This window comes from Callorhinchus milii, unplaced genomic scaffold (assembly GCF_018977255.1).
Source record: "Callorhinchus milii isolate IMCB2004 unplaced genomic scaffold, IMCB_Cmil_1.0 Scaffold17, whole genome shotgun sequence".
NCBI lineage: Eukaryota > Metazoa > Chordata > Chondrichthyes > Chimaeriformes > Callorhinchidae > Callorhinchus > Callorhinchus milii.
In genome coordinates this window covers 8,132,325-8,153,949 of record NW_024704758.1, presented here as the reverse complement: position 1 = coordinate 8,153,949, position 21,625 = coordinate 8,132,325, and the positions used below count along the sequence as shown (strand labels likewise).

The 21,625-nt window shown below is 38.9% G+C and overlaps 1 protein-coding gene across 1 annotated transcript in view; it reads left to right on the top strand.

Moving 5' to 3' along the window:
• Nucleotides 1–21,625, top strand: part of lrp5 (low density lipoprotein receptor-related protein 5) — an 83,937-nt gene that overhangs the window by 13,289 nt on the left and 49,023 nt on the right. Inside the window, exons 3-4 of the mRNA XM_007887588.2 lie at nucleotides 5,618–5,815; nucleotides 10,570–10,766. Of these exons, the coding sequence (XP_007885779.1) occupies nucleotides 5,618–5,815; nucleotides 10,570–10,766 (395 nt within the window). The remainder of the gene's footprint in view (nucleotides 1–5,617; nucleotides 5,816–10,569; nucleotides 10,767–21,625) is intronic.

Here is a 21,625-nt window from a genome sequence, read left to right as displayed (position 1 = left end):
TTTGGATTAGCTGGATCTTTTGTAGGTGATTGAGGCAGCCAGTTTGCACATAGCCATGAAGTGAATGACCAATTTTATCTGGGAGATTGTCCAGGACACCGAGAGAAACTCTTTCTAAACAGTGGGATTTTTAACGTTGGGAGCTCAGTTTAACATCTCTTCTGATGATTGCACCTCCGACAATCCAGTGCTGCCCCATTACATGTACTGCCATTGGAGTGTCAGTTTAGACTATGTGACTTTAAAGTCCTGACATGGGGTTTAAACCCACAACTTTTTGACCAGGAGGTAAAACCGCTACCAACTGAGCCAGGCTGACACACAATGACAGATTGGCGTTCAGTGTACCAGCAGAGGAAATTATAATGAATGGAATGAAATTATGCATTTAAACTGAACTCTGGTTCAATTTCCTATTCCACATTCATGACATTTTTTTTAATAAAACAAAACAAAGGTTTGAAGGGAGATTTCTCAGAAGGACAAAATCACAACTGAGAATAAATGGACATGTCCAGAGTTGGCCTCAGAAAATCAGGTGTGCATTGGGTGATTGAGTGATCAGTTTATAGTTAGAATGGCCTTGGGGTTCCACAAATGGCCCATTCATGATGACTGAGATTCCTTTTAATGCAAAAATCCTGCAGTCATATACTCTCTAGAATGCTTCCATTATATTGTTTTGTGCCTGAGAATCGCTGATTGTTCCCTCAGGATTGTTTCTGTGTACATTTGTGGTGCACCATATGGATTTTGTCTGGTTCTTTTTATATAAAGTCTGCAACAAACTGCCCCCAGTGAAAACCATTTCTTGTACCGTTTGACTAGACTGCAGTATTCCAGCAAGTTGAGACACCGTAACATTTGTTCTCCTATCCTGACTCTGCATTCTTTCCCCCTTGCATTTTGTCACTGAGGGTAATTCAAATATAAAATTAACCTTTTACAAGTCACTCTTTTTTTATATTGATAGATTTTGTAGACTTAACTTCGCTAAAGGCAATCTTTATTTCAAAGAGCAATGCTTATCATCCCTTTCTCCAATGGACTAAACTTTTTAATTTATTGACATTGGGTCAGAATTTCAGTTTTTAGACAATAAGGCAATTTTTAAAAATGTTTGCAGCATGTTATTTCTGTCAGCCAATGACCCATGTTAGCTAAATGTCACTAGCTTCCCCCCCATTTAAAGTCTCATCTAACTGTCCAATAGTAATGTTTTAAGTTAACACATATGTCAAATTATTTATAAGTACTTTTTAAAAAATTAATTAACATTTGCTGAGCCATTTTTAAGCTCGGGGCACTCCAAAGTATCTTGATGTCAGTTTCATTACCAGGATGGGAGCAGCTGGTGAGGGGCAGTTGGAAATTGCAAATCTGTAAAGAGGAAAAAGATGACTAACCCCATTCCAGTCCCCATTCAAGTGCTGGCCAAGTTTCGTTAACACCTGGTTGATTGAAGTGCAGTACGATTACCTGTAAGGTAATCTCTTTGCATATTAAAGTAGCCAGGCATGCATGGGCTGTAATTTTTGCCATTGTGCAGAATTTTCTGAAAATTGTAAAGAAAGAACTTTTCACCTGTTGCATTAACCGGCAGTAAATTGACTTCATCTGTCTTTGTGGCACTTTAGATGTAGAACATTATTATAGCCCATATTACTGTTGATCTGTTCCTAAATGTAGTTTGGCAGAAGACCGCAAACTTGGCGATGCTTTATTCTTCAGTAGCGATGTGTTGACCGCGTAGGTCGTGGTTGGGCTCTTCCCCTTGCTTTTCAAGTGGAAGTGGTCACTGATGTACAAGAATAGAATATGCTTCAGGTATTTTTTCGTTTTGATAATTCACATGCAAAATATAGATTTACATTTGCAATAACTTTACAGCTTGATGATTTGCAAGACCCAAAGGTATAGATGCATCACTAAGCCTTGAACCTCTTCGTAAGCTCTAAACTCCCTAAAACTAATGATTCTGAGAGGCAAAATGTGAGGGAGAGACTTAAGCTGACTTAGACTGTGGTCTACAGATCACAGTTTTTATTCTCAATTTTTTTGTGTATTTTTCAGGTTATTGCATATGTGTATTTAACCATTTGTGGTGATTTGCCAGAAGTGCCAAGTTTGATTTTTAGTGGGTAATTATCCCATTCTGTTAAAAATGATTCTTCCTTTGTCTGCTTCACACATTCACAGAAATTGTTCTTGGGTCCCCAACTGCCTTAGGGTCTCAGAAACCCAGATCCCAAATCTGTCCGCTTAATTGTCTGCATCTGTTAAATATACTTTCCATGAACTACCACTGTGGCTACTGTTGTGGTACAAATGGGCCAATGGAGCGGCATAAGTGATACTTGTCATTTATTTGGCTGATCTTGAGTAGTCATGTCAGCACAAGACACTTCTCTCTGTGCTTTGATTGCTCTCTGGGTCAATCTAAGTTAAGCCAGATTTCCTTTAGCTTTGACATGTGATGACTTTAGGCTAAGCTGTACTGATGATTCTGTGTTGTGGTTCTACTAGCTTGTAAATTTTGCTTGGTTGTGTATGTGTTTCATACGGTCTTCAATAGTTCTGAGGCCTTGTTCCAAATCATAATGAAGAGAAAAAATGAGTTTTCCCCCACCCACCACTTCCCCTGCCCTTAATTTTGCTGAGTCGGGGCACAAAATTAATAATACCATAATTACTGATTTAATTAGTTGAGTTTCGCCCTTTCAGGTTTGTGCATTGGAATTGTTTGTAGAAAAGAGTGATGTAATATTTTTGATTTAAAAATGTCTGTTTGATGCTTATGGGCTCGTACGTGTGGTTAAATATTGGAAATTCCCTGACTCTGAAAAAACCCACTCAGTCTAGGGGTTGAACCGAAAAGCACATGTTGTATCTCCTGAGATCACTATGAATATGAAATGTCCTACAGTGTAAACGTACCCTTTCTTTCGCAGGTTCCTCTTATATAGAACCTGCAACATTAGAATATCTTTGCAATTTTGATTTATTGTATTACCACAGTCCTTGATCTCGGCGTTCAATGGATTGAAAGTTCAAGAAGTCGGTTCAATAAGGGCTTCAATGAATTCCTTGCTTGTTGATCACATTTCTGCCTGGTCGTAATTTGCATAGAATTACATGGAAAGCAACAGCACAAAAACAGGACTTTTGGTCCAACTATTCTATGCTGGGTTTATATCCCACATAAACCTCCACCTTCCTAATCCCCTCTCATATACCCCTCCATTCCCTTTTCCTTCATGTTTGCATCAAGTTGTTTGAAAATTGATCCAAAACATTTAAATTTGTTGTTCGCCCCTTGTATTTCAAAACCACTTATTGCAGCATTTTAATTTGAAAGCTTCATTGGTCATTTTTAATTGTGCAAAGGAAGACAAAATAGTGCTGTAATGTACAACATGGGTAATTTGTTTGTTTGTGGTAATTTAGGAAACCATTTGGTTATTTGTTCATCTAAAGGTTCAAGTGAGTTTATCAACATCCATGTATCCAATTTTGATAGGTTTGTAAACTGGCAAAATATTTACACTTTAACAACATTGAAAATACGTGATTTAAAAGTGAGTGCTCAAGTGAATTGCAAATAAAATAAAACAAAGTGATAATGTGAGACATGATCCTTGCAATTGGAGGAAAGGTTTAGATTGTCCCCTTATTTTAAAGTTACAGTTCTGTAGTTTTTCTAAATAACTAATTTCTAAAATTCACTTAACTTCAGTTATGGAGTGCAGACAAGCAATAAACACCTGCCTGACATAAAACTCTTAAGACAACTGTCTGAATGGTGACAGTGGAAACATTGAAGGTGTTATCACTAAAATTAGTTAATTTGCCGTATTTTCTCCACGTTTGTGTCTGAGGCACAAATTGATTCATCTTGGCATATTACATGGTGAAAATTAAATCAAGTGTCCTGTGCATGTTTCCACATGAAATTCAGTTCAGAGGGGTTAAGGGAGAATCTGGTGCTGCAATACTAAGTTATGGGTCTGTTCTTGTCTTAGTAGAAAAAAATGATTTCCATAGAAATTGGTCAATTCAAAATGCCTGATTTATGGAGGGGATGGCAGCAAACACATTTTATTGATAAATCCATTGATTCCATGGTTCCTCTCACCCACCCTTCTACTCGCTAACAGGCTTACTGAGTATCTCCCATCCTGTCCGCACTACTGTTTGATAACCGAGCTATGAGTTCCTCGGGCCCAAACCTCTGGAATTCCGCCCCCTCTCTTTCAGTCCTTAACTCCTACCTCAAAACCTCTTTGAAAGCACCTATGGCCAACTCTCTTCCCACCTTTCTCATTGTTCAACGTGATAAGCTTCTATACCAATGCAAGTTGTTCTTGCTCTGTTTTCGAGGGTTGCACCCTGGGTTGGAAAATTTGGAAAGTTGCGTACAACAACTGAATACTCTTTGGAATCGTTTGTGCAGCATTTTAGTCTTTTGTTTATCTTGCTTCATTCAAGTGAATATCTGAACAGTACCTAGCTAATCCGCTCTGTATTTATTCTTTTATATGTCAGAATTATTTGATTTTTCCCATATGACTTTGGTTAAATGACACCAGAGTGGTTCCTTATGTATGGGAATTGCGTGTGGTGCTAATAGTGAAATCTGGAAGTAATCTCATTCCATTGCAAGATATTAGTATTGATGCCACTGTGCTACACTGCTTGGCAGTCTCTCAATGGCCCATGTAACAAATCGGGAATAAAGCAGTCAAATGCTGTAAACCATTTGCCGGATGCACCGTGGAGTTAGTGGGATATGAGTTTACATGATTTTTATTCTCCGCCTAGTTTCATTGGAGGGAGTAAGAGGAGAGAAGACAGTCATCAAGCGAAGATAAGCCATTTTTCCAAATTGCATGTCAGAAAATGAGTAAACCCACTGTCACTGTCTTACACCTACTGGGGCTTGATTATGGTATGATATTCACTGAAGCCTGAGAAGGTCTTGCCTTCCGGGGACCAGTTTGGTACTTTTAAGGTTACGATTAAGTCCAGTCAACTGACTGGGGCTTGTTGCTAGGATACTGGGAGAAATTCCCTTCTCTTTTCGAATATGCCATTCACCTGAACAGTGTCAAAACACTTATATTATGTCCTGCGAGGCGCTTTGGGATGTCCTCCTGACGTGAAAGAATCTATACCGAAATGTAAGGATTATTATAATTGCTCTAAACTTAGTGATTTTGAAAATTTCCATGCAGATGGTTGAAGTCTGTATTAACACAGCTGGTATATGAGCAAGCGATTTGCTTAACCCTTTATTGTAAATTCCTGTGGAATAAAATGTAGAGGCGAAATAAATTAATTGCTAACTAAGGCTTATTTGAGAGCTACAGCTCCTATCATTCATGTGAAGTGAGCGTAGAGTCCAAACTGCACGGTTGGAATTTTTACGTCTTCTGCGCTGCATGTAATTTTAAAATCGAGAACCTGGATGAAGAGCCCTGGTCTACACTGCAGGACACTATTAAGGGACAAAAGAGTTTCGGAGAGAGAGCGATAAGAAGTGTGTACATTACGAAAGTAAGAGCCACGGCTGTTAACACGTTTTATTTCATCATTTCCTTTCTGCATTATTTTACAGATACATGTATTGGACGGATTGGGGTGAAATACCAAGAATTGAACGAGCTGGCATGGACGCCAGCAGTCGCTCGGTCACTGTGAACTCTAATATTTACTGGCCAAATGGGCTGACGATTGATATAGAGGAGCAGAAACTTTACTGGGCTGATGCAAAGTTGAGCTTTATTCATCGATCAAACTTGGACGGTTCATTCAGGTAACTATTTCGTAGCTTTTTGCAAAATTGTCACTTGTACCTTTTGTCACTTCAGATGACAGAAGTATTCCATGGGAAAATGAATCTTTCTACCTGTTAAAACATTGTCGTTATGGTAGTGAAGCTCATCACTGCCTAACTTTCTATACCCATTTCGTTAGACTGTGCCACAAGGAGATTGATGAGCTCTCAGAGGCTAAGCGCTCTGGGATGCTACTGTGTGTGGGGGTTCTGTATAAATGCAAGTTGTTGTTGATGTCTTAGGGCAGAATCCTCTTTGCAATGCACATTTGAATGAGTCCATTTCAACTTAATTTTAATTAGTACACATAACATAACTCTTACAGAATGAAATTTACTTGCTGCTTGAGAAGAAAATGTGAATACGTTTTAATTGGCATGTTTGATCAATTCGTTTTTATATTTTTTTTCTTCTGTTCGATTTCATCTCAGCTGACGGTACTTTGCAAAGAAAAAGTAAACAATCTCTTATTCAGAAGTAACTTGTCAAGTCTCCCTTGCTAAGCCTTTGACTTTATATAAACCCTTTTCTCGCCCAGTCATTGTGCTATTAGCATTTTTTTAAAAAAATGCTAATTACTGCACTCTTTGCATTCAGGCCCGGCGTGGTTTGTTCTGTGGGATTTGACCCCTAATTGAGTTGCTGGCTTCAGTTTTCACCTGACTCACCCTGGAAAATGATCTGAAGTGAGCGGGGGAGGGTCTGTCTGCTTTCTCTTGAGGAAGCATCATCTTGCAGCGGAGCGTTAAAGCTCTTTCTTTCTCCCCCTATATTTTTTTAAAAAGTTGGCAGGCATGTTGTGAACTGTGACACATACCAATCTTCTAACCACCTAGCTTTATTGTTGTCATAGGGGTCAAACAAACTAGAGGAGGGGAGAGAGTTTCATTGTCTCTACCACACTGCCAGTGCCTTTGAAAGCTTTGTCGAAAGCTGTGTTTTAGAAGCATTGGAATAAAAAATCTGTAAAAGAATGGTTTGGAAGAAAACAGATGTGGAATTATCTAACTGGATGGAGAACGAATAACTAAAAGAAATGACACTGACCAGTCGTGTTTCAAAGATTAAAATGTCCTCAGTTCTGATATCTATCCGTGTATTCCTTTTAAAGTAAAAGAGATAACATTCTGTGGAATGTGCAATGGGCATGTTTTCATGTGCTTCCACAATCTTGAATCCGACTGTGCTAAGATTGTGCAGGCATTGATTTATTTTGTACAGCAGGTAGGCAATGCCTCCTTTGTACAGTTAGCATCAGTACAGTTCAGGATCCATGTGAAACCACCACCAAACATGTAGTACCTAAACTACGTTTTGATTGGCAGAGTGTTTGATTTGGTATCGATTTGGAGCGGGCAGAAGCTACTCTCCAGGAAAGTGTTTTTAATGGGAGTTGGGGCGTCTGGCAACTGTGTAATTCTGGTTTGGCTGCAGCTGATATGGAGCCAACTTTTTAAACTTTAAACAAAAGTTGATGTGTTCTTTTCCAGTCAATTGGACTGCTTGGGGGTCGGGGTGGGGGGCAGTGGGGGGACGAGGAGGGGAAGTCGGGACTTTGTCAATGTTAAAAAATTAATCTGCATTCAGCACCAGTTAGAGTAGATTTACAATTGCAATCACTTGTGTATGTGCAAAGCTTGTACCTGGACTTGGCCTTGGATTAGAGCAATTTTAGAATGGATGGTCCAACTCACAATCACAAACCCTTCTTTAAAACTTATAACTGAGGCACACAACTGCAAACAGCATTACCCATATTTAAAGACCTAGTTATTAAAATGATTAGTTGTAACCGATGTATTGATACACTTACATAAATTGCTTCCATGTGTTTTTAAGAAAGAACTATAGGGATTTATCCTCAGACGTTTTGATACCTTAGGCAAAAGTAATTTTCAAGCCTGAATGTTCGTAGTCGGTTCTTAAAAGCAAAAGATCAGCTATAAAGATGAAAGGAGATTTGAAGTTAAAAATCACATTATTACAGAAAAATCATGTTGATTTGGTTGCCTTTTGAGATTATCTTTAGCGATGCAATACATTGTTGTGCTCCAGATTAAGGACTTTATAACTTGGAAACTCGAAATTAAATTCTCACTTTCCTTCCATGTTTATTATTCTACAAATCTGCATGGTCTTAAATTCTATACAAAATAACATTTTCGGTGGAATCGACCCTAAAAATTCAGACTTTAAAATCGTTTTGGACTAAGGTATTAAAACTTCTGCATAAGTCCCCGAGGCTAAGACTAGGTGAATTTTGGCCTTCTGCGGTGTTTTTACTATCAACAAATGGCGTGCTAAATAGCAAGCAAACATCCACAGTGAGGTCCTTTGGGTGAGATCTGAGAGGGAAATGAAGGATATGACCCATTACAGTTCAGTTATGTAGCATTTTCATGTCAGGAGGATGTCCCAAAGACGCAGATACTTTCTGAGCAACCATAGAACAAAATGCAGATTACAATATTGCTGTATGGACACTAACATGGTGTAATTTAGAAGCTCACTTTGAAATCAAGATGCAGTATTAGTCTTAAAACTCCCCCACTCGCTACGGATATGTTTTTCATTGTGCTGCCTCCAGATCAGGAAGAGTAATATTAGACTGATGATGGCATTTGTCACTCAGTCAAGGAACTGGGTCAAGCAGCAAGTGTGCAGGACCAGCACAGCTGCAGTTTCTTACCTTGCCCTGGCTAAGTTGTTGATGTCAGCGCTGTTGGTGATTTGAGGATCACTTCTTTACTTAAACCTTCATGGAACAAATGTGAAAAAAGAATATTTTATGTGTTATTTAATACACTTATCTCTAACTACTTCAGGTTGCCGCAAGGTTTAAACTCTCTTTTAAACCTTCCTTAAATGGCAATTGTTTTTCCCACCTCCGCTGAAAACTTTAAAGTCTTTAGTGCATATTTAACCAAAGCTCCCTAAAAACAACCTCACAAACTTGTATGTTCCATCAATGCAAGTGATATGTCCCTTTGTTTTCCAATTATGTAGCATTCGCCAAACTTTTTCCAGGGGATATTGGAGAGAGGGGTGGGGGGGTGTGAGGTGAAAATAAGCGCTGTGAAACTTTGTATGAGGACCTCAAGTTTCATTGGTGTTTTTCAGCAAGAGGGAACTTTGTACTGGTGACTCAGATTAGTTAATAAAGTTGTTTTAATTTGGGGGGAGGGATTGGGGGAAATAGCCTAAGTAATGGCTTATGATTCTTAAACAATTTACCATTAAATAGTTTGACTTGATGGAAGCTAAAACTTGAAGCCTTGTTTTGTTGACTTCTGGCAAATTGCCAGCTGTTGTTGCCTTGTGTCAATATGATCCTCTCAGCTCTTAGTGTGAGGAGCATTGCAGTGCATACAGTAGAAGCCAAGCTTGTTTCAAGATTGTTCCAATGTCTACCAAGGTATGGTGGAAAGGTGCAAGTAATGCATTTAAAAAGCAGGTCCAGATTTTCCTAAAGGAGCACAAATAATGCAGCGGATGGAGTTGGAACACTTTGAACACTCAAATTAATTTTCATGATTTATGCAAGTCTGTACAACATAATGGGCCTGAAATTCTGTGAAGCGAATGGTTAGAGTAAAGTGAAATGAAGGATTTTTTTTTTTTGCGAAGCTTCTTTAGTGTCCATGAATTCAGTGAGATGTTCACAATATCAAATGCAAAGATTATTATTATTATTTTGTGCCACAATGACTGAGAGTTAAACACTTTTCTTTTAATAGAAATGCTGCACATCTAAATTCTATTTTAACGTGTTAGAATAAACAAATTATTCATTGAACATTAGAATATGGAGCAGTCTTGTGGGTTTCTTTCACTGATGAGGTTATTGCCATCACATGTAGAGATTTATTGCTTTTAAGCATTTTTAAAGCCTTAAGTTGAATTGTAAATAAGAATATGGTAATTTAGTGGTGCATCTCGTGATGATAAAACAAGAGATAAAAGTTGCTAAATAAAATCTATCCCTCAATCAGAATACAAACAATTTTTCCTCTTTGTGTGAGTGTACATGGATCATCTTGTGAAATTGTGGAAGAAACAAGGTGTATTATCATGCAGTGCCTCTGCTCATTCCTGTACCAAGGCCAAACACACCACAATGTATAGGCATATTCAACATGAGAAATGTTTGCATTTTGTCATTTCAGGGCCACTCTTTGCATTTAAAAATTACCAGTTTGCGAAATGAAAACATCTGGAATACTCTCAGAACATAGCCAGAGGGATTATAGCTTTTTTTTCATTGAACCTAAAGTGATTTGTACTGGAAGTTTGTTTTATTAAAATAATATGTTTTCCTTTCCAATGGTTGTGCAAAGAAAATTTACACATTCATTTTATTTTAAGCGGTCCTCTTTTTTCCCCCAGCCTTCATCAGAGTGAAATTCTTTTTTTTACTCTGATTCTTCCCATCTGCAAAATGGACAGTGCTAAGTGATGTAGAGCTGAGGTGTGCAGCCTCAGTATTTATAATTGTACTCGTGGTGGAACCCAACTACAAATTCCTTTCCTCCTATGCTAAGGTTCAAAGGCCATGGCACATAAACCTAATGTTGTGCAACAACATAAGATGCAGATATTAGAAACCACATGGTGTTGATGCCACCAAACTGGGGCCTCTTTTATTGTTGCCTTTCAGACTGTTATGTGGTTCTAAATAAGAAGGCAATGTTGACCTGTTTTGTTGCTAACTGCTCTTCTGTTCCTTTAACAGGCAAAAGGTGGTGGAGGGTACCCTGACTCATCCATTCGCCCTGACGTTGTTTGAGGAAACCTTGTACTGGACAGACTGGCAAACCCGCTCCATCCATGCCTGCAACAAGAGAACGGGGGCGAATAAGCGGGAGATACTTGTCAGCATTTATTCTCCCATGGACATCCAGGTCTTCAGCCAAGAGAGGCAACCACACAGTAGGTTCTGGGGAAGGGTTGAATCTCACTTGCTGAAATTAGGAAGTATTGATTCAGTTCTTTCCTTAAATGTAACATTTATTTTATTGATTTAATGAGCAAAATCGAATATTTTTATGATATCGTGGAGTCCTGTAACGTATTGGTTAGAGCAAGCGAGAGGACCTGGATTCGATTCCCAAGCAGGACGAAAAGTTAGGCAAGTCTCCTTACTCCACACGTCTCTGTTTACCAAGCAGTTAGTAGCAACCCGGTTGTTAGTCGATTGGCAGATGCTTTCCAGGGATAATAATCCCTTATTAAAAAAAAGCATAATAATAATAATTTGGTCACTTGATCCATGACTATTTGTGGGAAACTACTGTGTGCAATTGGCTGCTGTGTTTCACCCACAAAAAATATACAGTCAATTCACTTCACAGGATATTCTGTGAAATACTTTGAGACGTCTTGAATACATGATAAGGCGATACATCAAACGCGAGGATTATGATTATTATGTTTTTTATTCTAATTTTTAACTTGCAGATCTCTCCTCTTTTGTGAGGTATAGAGGCACAAATCCTACATCCCATGTCTGCAATCGGGAAGCAAAGAAAATGTTGGTTATGTCTTGATTGGTTTGCCTTGCTTTAATTTCATTTCTTACATTAGCAAGTAATACACAAATCTAAATGTTTGGGCAAACTGGCATTACTGTAATTGCAAATGGTGAATAAATAGCTTGGCAACTGCCTGTGTAACAGAGGCTTTACTGTAAGTCTTCTTTCGATTCCAAATATAACCCTGCGAGTCTTCTAATCTAATGAAATAAATGGAAAAGTATTAATCATTGGCATTTATTGCCCAGCGCTTTACAATCTTGCTTGCTGTTTTTATATAAATTTATTTCAGAGCAGCCTGTTTTAACTACTGAACATAAGGTCTGTATATTCCTAGAACCTTTTGGTAAAGTTCAGTCAGTAGAAAACATACAGGAGGCCATTGAACCTGTCTCTCTTGCCCTTTTTGTAAAAGGTTTTTTTTAAGTATTGCACATTGCCTATTATAGTAATGTTGTTTCCAACTTCAGCATTCCTAACAAAATTTAATCTGATTTGCTCTGTCCTCTAAACTTTGAACCCATCTGTTGCTTTCCCCCATCCCCATTCCAACATTTATTGAATTTAGCACAGACCTTTCGGTAGCAAGTCTTGTGGCAGTAAGTTTCATTGGCCTCTAAATCAAGAGTCTTCTGCCCCACAAACTGTAGTTCCAGAAAATGAGTGGCTTGTGCTGTGGTTAACATTACAGAACCGTTTCAGGAAACCGGTCATTGTAGTCAAACAGCTGCCAATTAAGTGAATTTTCCCCCCCTTAATAATAATAATAATAATAATCCTTGCATTTGATATAGCGCTTTTCACGTCAGGAGGACGTCCCAAAGCGCTTCACAGAACACACTGTACAGTGAATTGACTGTATATTTGTGGGCGAACGCGGCAGCCAATTGCGCACAGCAATGTCCCACAAACAGTCGTATTTCTATTATTTCTATTTCTTATAAATATAACTTATTTCTATTGTGGGGCAGAATTAACAGAACTCTGTTGTAATTGTTTGTGAGTCGTAACTTTATTGTCTTGCTGATGGAGACTACTCTGTGGCTTGAGGATGTCAGTTTTTTTTTAAAAAAGGTTGTAACATGGGTGCCTGCATCTTTGCTCTTTACGTTGTTATCGTAGCACTGCTACCTCTAAACACACTGGTGAAAACCAACTCTTTTGAGCTCATTGTTGATAGAATTAGTACTGCCTTCTCATCGACCTTCCTGTACTGTAAGGTCAACACTGCGTCAAAGAGCACTGCTACTGTTGCTGAGATGTTCTCAAAGGAGACACTTTTAGACGGCTGTATACCTTGGAACGTGAATACAGTAATGCTCCCAAATTGAGGTGTTGGTCCCTGAGGACATTTGTCTCCCAGATGTGGTAATGTTGCTTTCTTAACAATGTCTTGACTCTTACGGTCCTCTGTGGAAAAATGAATGTGGAATGACTGATTCCATTGGAAACCACAGAGTCCGACCCTAATAGGGTTAAACGTCAGCATGTTGTGACTCTAAAGTACACTGGCTCAGTAGGGCTTTTTCTGCCAGCGCACTGTGGAGCATCTGCTGCACTTGCAAGGCCTCTGCTCATTCACTTCACTTGTTCTTTGTAATGAATAGAAATGCTAATGCGGGGAATACTTTCTGAGGTTGTGAATGGTGGCTGCAGGGCTGGATACCTGACACACATTCTGCCCTGTACTGTTCCCTTCGTGTACTGCCACATGTTACAGTGGGAGCAGGAAAACACTGGAATCTGTCGACCTGCCCACACAGCCTCTGAGCAGCCGCTAATGAGATTATCAGACAGAATGAGACACAAATTTGCAGAAAAACATGACTAGGGCAGTTTATTTCTGGGTATTGTGGAATTATCTGTACATAACAAATAAATTTAGAAATATTAAATTGTCGTGTGTTTCGAAGATGTTGGTAGAAACGAGATCCAGGAAAATGAATGGATTGTGCTCACTCAAGCATTGCAACANTTTTTTTTAGCTGTTCTGCCAATTGTTGAGTGAACATCCAAGCTGTGTGACTTGATTGTTCTTGACTTGCTCATCTATGGCACGCAAGGATTTGAAATCTAATGAGAAATCGTTTTGGTGAGTGTGAGTAATCAGGAACAGTATCATTGTACAAGTGATGATATATAACCCATTTTGCAAAGGGGAGGGAATGTGGACCTCACTCTGCCATTCTGCAAATGGTTACCTTGAGAAGTGGCTTTTAGTTGGACTCCTACTATGAAATGACTTATTTTGTAAAGAATCTAGTTTGACTAAATGACACAGCTTCTTTAACCCAACTTGTGTAATATGTACACAGCTGTAGAAAAGATAACTGGCTGCAGTGGTAGAGAGTTGCATGTACAATCATTTGTGTTGTTTTCAAAGTCCAACGGTCGTAGATTACTAATTGCTAGGTTGTTTTATTTGATGTAGTAAATATTTAATGTTTTTATCAGGTTTTCAGTTTGGATGACTTGTTCTCCAAAGGCCAGGAGCTGGCCTCCTGGTTGAGAGTAAATGTCAGCATGACTAGTCTATCTATCAGCATGAGAGAATGGCCAACGGCCTCATTCATCAGTGTCCTGTGATTTCTGAAAGCCAGCTTGTTGATTTAAGAATGACTCCAAAAGATGAATGGCCTGGGCCCGGAATTAACTTCAATCAGCTGTCTTGAGGGCAGTGGTCCTCCATGAAAAAGGTCAGGCCTGCAACCTGACGGCTTGTAATGAAAAAGGAGGAGGCAGAATGTGACAAATACACAGAGAAGCAGGTGCAAGGAATCCTGGTGTACTGTCAGGTAAATGTGTCGCCAGTAATGCTGTATTTCAACAACTTCCTTGTGTTAGTTACATTCCCACATTCTTTTCAGCTTACAAAGTACATTCCCCAGCTCGCAAGCAGTGTTCAGCCCAATAACAATGAAAGCCTGGAATATAATCAGAGCACTGGCTAAAATATCTTCCAACTTTTTTTTATCTCTCCCCTCCCTTTTCTCCCCCCGCCCACCTCCAATTACTTTTCCTTTTCTCCACTGGGGGAGGGAAGTATTCACAGCTGCGCTATCTCCTTGCCTTTTTAAAAAAAACCTTTCTAAAATAAAATCGCTTTTCTGCCTTTGATCAGCTTCCTCAAAACTCCAGCCCTACTCCTGTTCAACAAAAATCACCTTCGTAAAGTGCTTCAAGCTATTACCTAGTGTGATGGGGCGCTGTATAACCTTGAGTTGTGTTTTCACTTCAGTCTTGACAAAGACTTGTATAAATTTGCACGGTTTTGCATTAGGTCGTTTTTTTAAAAAAAATTAAACTGTCTGAGACGCTACCCTGCGTGAGGGGTGCTATATAAATGCAAGTTGTTGTTAACCTGTTGCTGCAGAAACAAAATCTGAGCAGAGACGTGTTTGGACTTTCCTCGTCAGCAAAGCCGAGGTTAAGGGTTGGAACGCTGCATATTTTGCGCTACAGCTGGTTGCATTAGGCCTCCCAGTCTGTGCAATGATTTTTTTTGTCAGACCCCTCTTCCCACCTCCGCTAAAAATGGTGTTTAAGTGAGTATTGAAAAGAGGAAATGGTAGAGCTGGAACAACCGGCTCCGAAACTCACCGAGTACAGGTTGTGGCATGACTGCAAATATTTCCAGCTGTAGGCGAGCATTGTGGTGTCTAGAATTCTTTGTTATAGAGGATAACGCACTGCCTTGTTCTTTTGTTTTGATTTATTTGAAGTGCTATGGTTGGGCTTTCAGTCAGACTATTTTTTTTATTTTATAATAATCCCATCGTTTCCTACAGCTTGGCAATTTGCGAGAAAACTCCCGTTTCTAATCAACCACTGAGATCTAGTTTCCAACCGCTGACCATCAATGTCACAAACCATCTGTGTTTTCAAAACATACTTATAAGTGATAATAATAACATCATTAAAAATATAGTCCACTTTCAAGAAGTCTCTCCACCACAGGAAGGTTTTAACGGTGTGATGTGTAGAAGAAAAAGGCACAAATGCATAAATCTGCATGATTATGACTTTGTTGATTAAGACTTACCCTCTGAATTCCTCTGCTAACCCTTCTAATATTTCCATGCATAGGTGTCATGTACATGTGGAACTCTGTCTGGTTTGGATACTCTAAGCACAGTGATGGGTGTCTGCATGTCAGACATCTGGCTGAACAACAAGAAAAATCTCAAACTCAGCTAAAAGCTATGGGGGTGAAAATTGCATCTTGCAATCTAATTAATATTGATAATAACTGTCCCAATCTAGACCATCCCACCTTGTCAATGTCTTAATTTAGCTACTGGCTAGGGTGAGGTATAGAATATTTTGAGGTATTGGAGACCGTTAATAGCTTATTCATTTACTTCCCATGTGCTACTTTAAATGACGCAGTTTGTACTAAAGTCAGCTGGCCTAAAATAACGTACCTTCCTGCCTTTCAGCAACCATTAAAGTCTGGACCCTTTGCTCAAATAGAAAAGAAAAACAGTTCTTGTCTTGAGTGTAAAAGCTGTAGAGCATCATCCTCTCAAGCCTGACAATAACTGAGAGCTATTTGACTTTGGCTGAGATCAAATGGAATCTGCAGCACAACAGAATCATAGAATTATACAGCACAGAAGGAGGCCATTCGGCCCATCGTGTCCGTGCCAGGTCTTTGAAAAGAGCTACCCAATTCAATCCCATTCCGCCACTCTCTCCCCATAGCCCTGCAGACTTGTCCTCCCCAAATCATTATCTACTTCGCTCTTAAAAGTTGTAATCGAATCAGCTTCCACCATCCTTTCAGGCAACGCATTCCAGATCCCAACAACAGAATGGATACGCTCTTTATTGTGGCTTTTTTCTTAATTGATCTGTGCTTCAGCACTTCAAATGCCTGGTTTTCTTGAACTTGAAAGATCAAGATTGTAACAGGTGCATTTGCTGAACCAGTTAAAACCCAGGAGCAGTAGCCACTGTTGTGCGGGATCAAAGAAAGATCAGTGTCACAGCCAGCAATATTTGTTTTGAAATCATAAGAATCAGGTAATGGGGGAAGGTTGTGATCCCAAACAACATGGGGCAAAACTTCTAAATCACCTCAGTGCCGGTGATCCTAAAGCATGATAGTCGAAGTGCAAGATTACCATCCAACTTTTAACAGCTGAGCCAAGCAGTACTGTGATGGTGTTGTGGGAGGATGTAATCTATAAACTTTCCACATATGTTAAACAACATGTGTTCAGTTAAAATACAGACTCCTTTCAAACCAGCAATCAGCAAGCTTGATTGCAATCTGATTTTGTTTTTTTACTCCGGCTGGATTGCGCATGTATGGTTGTCGGGTGACTGAGTTATGAAACAGGCTTGCTAAAATCTGTTGCCTGAAGCTTGCATGTAAAAATGCACACGCGCACAAAGGTACAGAGCGACTGCTGCCCACTGTGAGCCCTGTCATTTAGAAATATTGGCCAGATAAATAATAAAAGAGAAAAAGTGTAACAATATAATAATCCCTGCGTTCGCTATAGTGCCTTATCACGTCATTGAGAAGTCTCAAAGCTCTTCGCAGAATATAATAAATGTCGAATAGAATAAAGTGAATTGAATGTATATTTTATGAAGTGTGTGACATTGTAATTTTGACAATTTCTATAAACTCGTGTCAGTTCAGGTGATGTAAGATCCATCCTTACACTAGCAAACCTGTCTCTGAAACTTCAATAGGTGGAGCCTGTGAACCCCAACCCTATGAGAATTTTGAAGAGTATTTGTATAGCAAGTGTGTCAACGCTGAATCGATTTGTGATTTTATAATGAATCCGGTTCATTTTTTGGTGCGGCAAGGTCAAACCAATTTGGGGTTAACAACAGCAACAACTTGCACCTATATAGTGCCCTTCACGCAGTATAAAGTCTCAGAGTTAAGGCACCTGTTTGGGCAGAACAAAGGGAACTTTACTCTGTACCTATCCATGCTATACTTAACCTAGGAGTGCTTGATGCTGACACATATCGTCCGAAGTGTGAAGTATTCCATTTATGAACCCTTAACATGCAGTAGCTCGAGTGCAAATTTCACCAAAGGGAGAAAAAAAAAGGTAAATTCAGACATGTGGCTTCCCAGTTGACAGTTGCTTGCATCGGCTTCTTAGATGTCCTCAAGACTTAATTAGTTTTGCTGTTGCTGCTCTTAATCCTTTTTTAATACCCGTTTTGAAAAAAAGAAGTTAATTTCTCCACTTTTGTTCTCCTCAACGTTCACATTCCTTTGTTGTTCCAGTTGTTGGAAAAACAAAATGATCTTTCACAATTTGAGCTATCATTAAAAATTGTGTATTGCTTTAAGCTCTGTTTACTATAATTTTGGAATTTACTGTAAATTAAGTGCGAGTTCACAGTACAGTGCCCATTCTGTAAACAGTTAAGAGTTACTCGCTGTGATCAAAGCTGCAACCAAATGCTCCCAAACTCAGTTTGTGGATTTAGGCAAAACTAAAAAGCCAATGGTCAGTATAAGTAGCTAATGTGAATCTCTTCCTGTGGCTTTACAGCACGTAAATGTTCACACATGTTGATCTGTTAACTTTAATATTGGCTGTTGCACAAACTGAATTGCCGCAAATGGTGAATCAGGAATGGTTGTGTTTTTTGGGCGTGTGTGTGTGTGGATATATATATATAGTAACCTTCTTGCTCTGAAAAGTGATATCAAAAGTGGCATGAAAAAGTTTTATCGATGAGGCTAAATTTTATTTTGAACAGTTTATCACATGGTTGTAGAACCGCTGCCATTGATTTAATGTTTTAAAAGCTTTCTGGCCCTCAAGGTTTTTTATTAAGTAAAGAACCAGACGTACTTCCATGAATGTGGAAAAACTAGCTAGGATTTCTGTTCAGTTTTATTTGACTTGGGTCAAGGATGGAGTAAAGTTGAACTGACTGTGTATCTCCAGTCTGTTAAATTGCATTGCTGTACTGCATGAAAAATTGATCCAATGCCTTTAATAAACCTGAGGCATAATACACAACGAACAGAGATTTCTGTTTGACCTGAATATGGTCTGATATGTTCCATTAGAACCACATTGCAGTTTCTGAGTGAAACCTCTTCAATTTGTTCTTTACTCGCTTGTAACCTGCACCTCTAGGAAAGTACAGTTGTGGCCTACAGAGCAAGGTGAATTGATGTTATGACCTGAGTGGAATACAAACGTTAAAATTGCAAAGAATAAAGTGGGTGTGGGGAAGGTAACACAAAGAGGAAAAGGATTCTAAAGGAAAGTTATTCAATTAAGAGTTGGACATTCCCAGTGTTAAAGAAATGAGCTCTGAACAACAATTAGAAAACCTTGGGCTTTTCAGTCACTCAATCCATGACCATTTGTGGGACACTTGGCTGCTGTGTTATGCCACAAAAATACACAACCCACTTTACAATATATTCTGTGAAGCACTTCAAGATGCCTCAACGTTGTGACAAGTCGCTGTATTAAATGTAAGGATTATTATTGTTGGAAAATAAATGTCTCAGAGGGACCTTACAAGGCATAGAACATATTAAATGGGATTGCAGAAGTAAACTCAGAACAATTCCTCCAGATGCTCTGAGACAAACCATGCATTGTGGTTTCAGTCAGTCTTACAGTACTCCCTTAGTCTACCAAAACTGGAGGGCACATCAACAATGCTATTAACATTTATTGCATAGCACTACTAAACATTAATATATGGTCATCATAGGAAACAATAATTATGCATAGGTTAACAGCAATATTAAACTGAAGCAAAAGGCGTCAATTATTGAAAAGGAGATGAGGCAAAAGTGGTGAAGAAAGGTATAGGAGAGGGGATGAGGAGGGTTTGAGGCTCATGTTGGAGTATAAACACCTGAATGGACTAGTTGGACAGAATGACCTACTTCAGTACAGTAATAGTATATGCAATTCAATTAATCTAGCAAGACACAACAACCGTGAATGATAAAACTACCAAAGCAATAATTGAAAATGCAAGTTATCTTAAGTCTGAAAACTCCGACTTAAATATTTTAATTCATTTATTAATCAACAAATGTCAACTAGCTAAGGATCGCTCAAAAAAACAAAACAACCATCCAATATCATGTTGGCTCTTTCGGGTCATGCTTTGGTTTCCCTGATATAATCAGTTCCTCTTCATTCTGGTAATATAAAAACCACACATTTTTATTTTCAAACGTTCACCACAAATTGAAAAATCACAGTCTTTGACTTGTGGACATGTCCCAAGAATAGCTACTGGATACAGTGACCAGTAAGAATGCGTTGCTGTCTTCTCTTACTCCACCAATGGTCACAACATTGGCAGAAAGCCAGCCCGTGTTGAAGGGCTCATCAAAAAAACTGTTTACAAAAAGTACCTTTAACTTTGGTGAAAGCTGGGATAGACCCACCAAAAACAAAACTCTTTGAAAATCCACTTTGGTATAATTAAATAAATGCCTTCAGAACAAAGTTTGTGAACAGAGGATCGAGGCTTTGCTTAGAATTGTTGTTTTTGTCAGGCAGGTTCACAGTGATAATGGTTTAAAAGTGTTTGTGCAGAGAACTAAAGTGAAACCCGGGTCAACAATCTCTGTACAAGAGACGTTCCTTTTTGCTGTGCAAATGACTGAAACCAAGGTTGTGCTTTTACGGAAAACATTGCAAAGACAGCATTCGAAATGTCCACCCCCAAAAATAGCCAGCTGGTGGTACTTATATTTTCAAAAATACTTTTCTTTATTTGATAACACTGCCTTTTGAACAAAAAAAATGCCTTTTCTGGCGCTACAGGAAATTCACATTTTTCATCCCTTTGCTCTGCAAATTTTTATTTGTTTGCATCGCCATCTAATCATCCTGTTCCAAGGATATCTTCCCTTAATTCAATGGCCTTTTTTTTTTGCCCCATGTGGTGTTGATGTTAGGTTAAGATTGATGTCGTACAAAAATGAGGTCTGTAGTTGAGAGTGCAGCCAAAGGTTGTTTTTTTTTATTGGCGAACAATTATGTCCATCTGGTCTCCTTTTGTGTATTATCAGAAATGGGAATAGGAGTTACGTCAGGAGATTAAGGCTTACATAACTGTGGTCTAAACAGACGGGACGATAAGGGAAGAGAACACAACTGAAACGTGAAGAAACTATCCACCCATAGGGAACGTGCATAGTTATCCAATACAGCATTATATTAAGCATTGATTTACCAGTTATACAATGTCCTACAGCTATCTGGGTATTTTCTTTGCTTCCTCACTAATGTGGGGAAGATTTATTCACTGAAATTCTGTACCTTGTAATGACAAATGTGATGATAAATTGTAGGTTTGTTTACTGAATTCAGATACATGTAGTATAGACTTGTGAAAAGGAGGGCATCTGGTTTCTGTTGTTAGACATTTGGGGAGAAATTCCTCCTTGATCTAGATTTACTCTGTTTACGTAATGTTTTAGAGGTATCCAGAATATAACAAATTGTTCGATTCAATCTTGTCTTTGAAACCACATTACTGTAGTTTGTAAAAAGCAATGTACAAAAAAAGCTTCAAAGTTAGGCTGTATTTAAGAAATTGTCGAGTTCTGGACGCTCTAAAATGTAATAATAATAATCCTTGCATTTGATATAGCGCTTTCACGTCTTCTAGACGTCCCAAAGTGCTTCACAGAATATACTGTAAAGTGAATTGACTGTATATTTGTGGGCAAACGCGGCAGCCAATTGCATACAGCAAAGTCCCACAAACAGTCAAGGATTGAAAAGGACCAATTTATTATTGTTTTTGGTTTTGGAGGGATTATTATTAGGCGTGTGCAGTAAGGAAACTTGCCCAAGGTTTCGCCCTGACCTGCCTGGAACTGAACTCAGGTCTCTCACTTGCAAAGCGAGTGCTCTAACCACTGAGCTACAGGACTCCACAAAATGTAGTAGTGATAATATTATAATAATTCTTGCATTTGATAAAGCACCATATCACATCGTCGCAATGTCTCAAAGTTTTAGTGGATTTACTGTAAAGTGGAGTTCAAACAACTCTGAATGTGAAAAGGTGGCCCTTTTTGAAAATTCTTGGGCCATCCAAAGTGATTTCAAAGAACATAAAGGAATGGGAGCCTTGTGTACTGTAATGGATGCCTTATGTAAAATCCAGTGTGTTAATACCCTCATGGCTCTGAATCCAGTTGTTCTGGAAACCACCTCTGCCAGGTGGTGTTTGGAATGGTGCTTCGGACCCTGACGCAACTGAAATGACAGTGAT